The following is a 2,264-nucleotide window of genomic DNA, read 5'->3' as shown; positions in this document are numbered from 1 at the left end:
CTGAGGAGACGGCGTGCCAGAAGGGAACACTTAACACTGTGGCCTGAAAGTGTTGCTATGTGTAGGGCTTGCCTGCCACAAATGGGAACGTGCTTGGTTGCCTGCAGATTTATAAATACTCTTTCCTTCATTCAAGAAACGTTTTTTGAGCACTTCCTGTGTGTTAGGTTCTGGGTGATAAACACAGTCCCTTCTGTAATGGAGCCTATAGGCTGGTGTGAGAGACAAGTATAGATGAATAATCCCACGAGTAAATACCATATAATTACAAACTGTGGCAATACTACAGACGAAAAGTACAAGATGCCATGAGAGCAAAGGTCCTCGTGTAGATGGGGGTGATGAGGAAAGCCTCTGGTGAAGTCCCCATTACGGTGCAAGTGAGAGTGAGCCAGGGTGGAGTGGGCAGTGCTGCTCCAGCAGAGGCGCAACAGTGCGAAGGCAGGAAAGGGCTCAGCAGCCTGGGCCCAGGGAAGAGCAAGGCCAGCCCGGGTAGGAGACCTGGAGAGGGATGGAGGTGCCATGTTATTCTGGCCCTTGGAGGTCATGCTGATATTGGAGGTTTTGTCCTTTGTGCAGGGTAGGGTGCAGTTTTAAGGCTTTATCCACTTGGAGTGTGGAAAGAGGACGGTGGTCGCTGTGGAGAACGGCTCGGCAAGGCAGGAGTTGAGGTGAGGAGCAGGTTGGGAAGCCACTGCCAGTTGCCTCGGTCTGAAGGCGTGGGAGTGGAGTGGAGAGGAGGAGACAGATGGCTTAAATATTTTGGCTGTAGAATTGAGAGATGGGGGATCAGCTGGGTATGAAGAATAAGGGGAAGGTGGTGGCAAGGCTGACTTCAAGGCTTCTGGCATGATAAGCTGGTGAGAGGAAGGTGCCGTCAAATGGGATGGAAAAAGTTAAAGGAGGAGCGAGTTTGCTGGGGGAGATCATTGTGCTCTGTGAGCACTCCAGACTATCCCGGGTCATTTGTCGGCATACAGTCTACTTGCATGTCATCAAATGTCACCTATCTTTTGGGTTTGAGGTGGTGAATTTTCTCAGCTCTCTTACTTGGGATTTGGCTCTAGGTGCCAGTATGATCCAGACTGCAAAGATAACTGTGGCGTTACCCCCTTTATGGATGCGATTCAGTGTGGTCACGTCGACGTGGCCCGGCTGCTCCTGGAAAAACACAAGGTATGAATGGTTTCGTTTGATTCTTTTGGCTCTTCCTGCACATTTTAGATGATAGGATAAGCAGAACACATTGTAATTTAGATTGTGGGTTCAGATCCCATTTCTGCCAACCTCCCCCTGTGACCTCTTTAAGCATCCATGTTCCAATCTGTAAAACACAAATTTAATTTTAGAAGATTCCCACCAGAATTAAATAATGCACATAAAGCAGTTAGCAAAGTAAGTATTCAATAAACAGTAGCCGTTTGGTAGTAGTAACGACAAACTGTCTCTGCTGACTGCTTTTGGCAATATAACCTGGAGCACTGAATCTTAGCCGTTTTTTTGGTTAGAGAGTCCTCTGAGAATCAGGCAAAAGCTGCCTCCGAGTTTTGCCAAAATGTCAGTAGGTGCCGAGACCCGGGTTTCTCTGCTTCTCAGCTTCTGTGTTCCTCTCTCCTCTGTCCATCAGGTTTGCCTTTCAGCCGAGGACAGGCTGGGCGCCCAGGCCCTGCACAGGGCAGCAGTCACAGGGCAGGATGAAGCCATCCGATTCTTGGTCTCTGAACTTGGTGTTGATGTAGATGTGAGAGCAACATCAACCCACCTCACAGCGCTTCATTACGCAGCAAAGGTTGGTTTTTCTTGTGACAGCATCCCTGCTTCCCCAGGCTTGCCTTACTCCACTGATGGAAACCTCCATAGTCCTGGGTTCTTTGGATCCATTTCTGTGGAAGAAATTGCCCATGATGTACTCCTGAAATATTCATGATTCTGAAGCCCTTTATCTCTTTAAATAGAAACATGGCATTATTTTGTTTCTAGGCAAAAACCTTTTACTCCATACAATGCCTGGGTTTTATGCCTCCTCTCTCCCCAATTTTTTTGTTTTCAGGAATAATGCTATTTGAAGCCATAAATACCTATTGTATGAAATTCCTAGCTCTCTCTTTTATACTGGATTTCAAAAGTTAATATCTTTTTAACTGGGGCGAAGGAATTGCATTTACCAGGCTCTCTAATGTATAAAATATTGAAAATAAGTAAAAATTTTTCACTAGAAAAGTCACCATTTTAAATGTAGGAGTCTTTTGTGTATTATCTTTAAC

At 46.2% G+C, this 2,264-nt stretch overlaps 1 protein-coding gene across 1 annotated transcript in view; it reads left to right on the top strand.

Annotated features, from left to right (window-relative positions):
* The window catches only part of LOC105826472 (ankyrin repeat domain-containing protein 16-like), a gene marked incomplete at its 3' end in the record, with an annotated part of 7,896 nt that extends 6,107 nt beyond the window's left edge, over positions 1-1,789 (top strand). Inside the window, exons 4-5 of the mRNA XM_012664463.1 lie at positions 1,068-1,176; positions 1,628-1,789. Coding sequence (XP_012519917.1) covers positions 1,068-1,176; positions 1,628-1,789 — 271 coding nt within the window. The remainder of the gene's footprint in view (positions 1-1,067; positions 1,177-1,627) is intronic.
* Positions 1,790-2,264: the final 475 nt, after the last annotated feature.

Source organism: Propithecus coquereli, unplaced genomic scaffold (assembly GCF_000956105.1).
Source record: "Propithecus coquereli isolate 6110/MARCELLA unplaced genomic scaffold, Pcoq_1.0 Scaffold8942, whole genome shotgun sequence".
In the NCBI taxonomy this organism is placed as follows: Eukaryota; Metazoa; Chordata; class Mammalia; order Primates; family Indriidae; genus Propithecus; species Propithecus coquereli.
The sequence above is the reverse complement of the archived record's forward strand: the minus strand, read 5'-3'. Positions and strand labels throughout refer to the sequence as shown.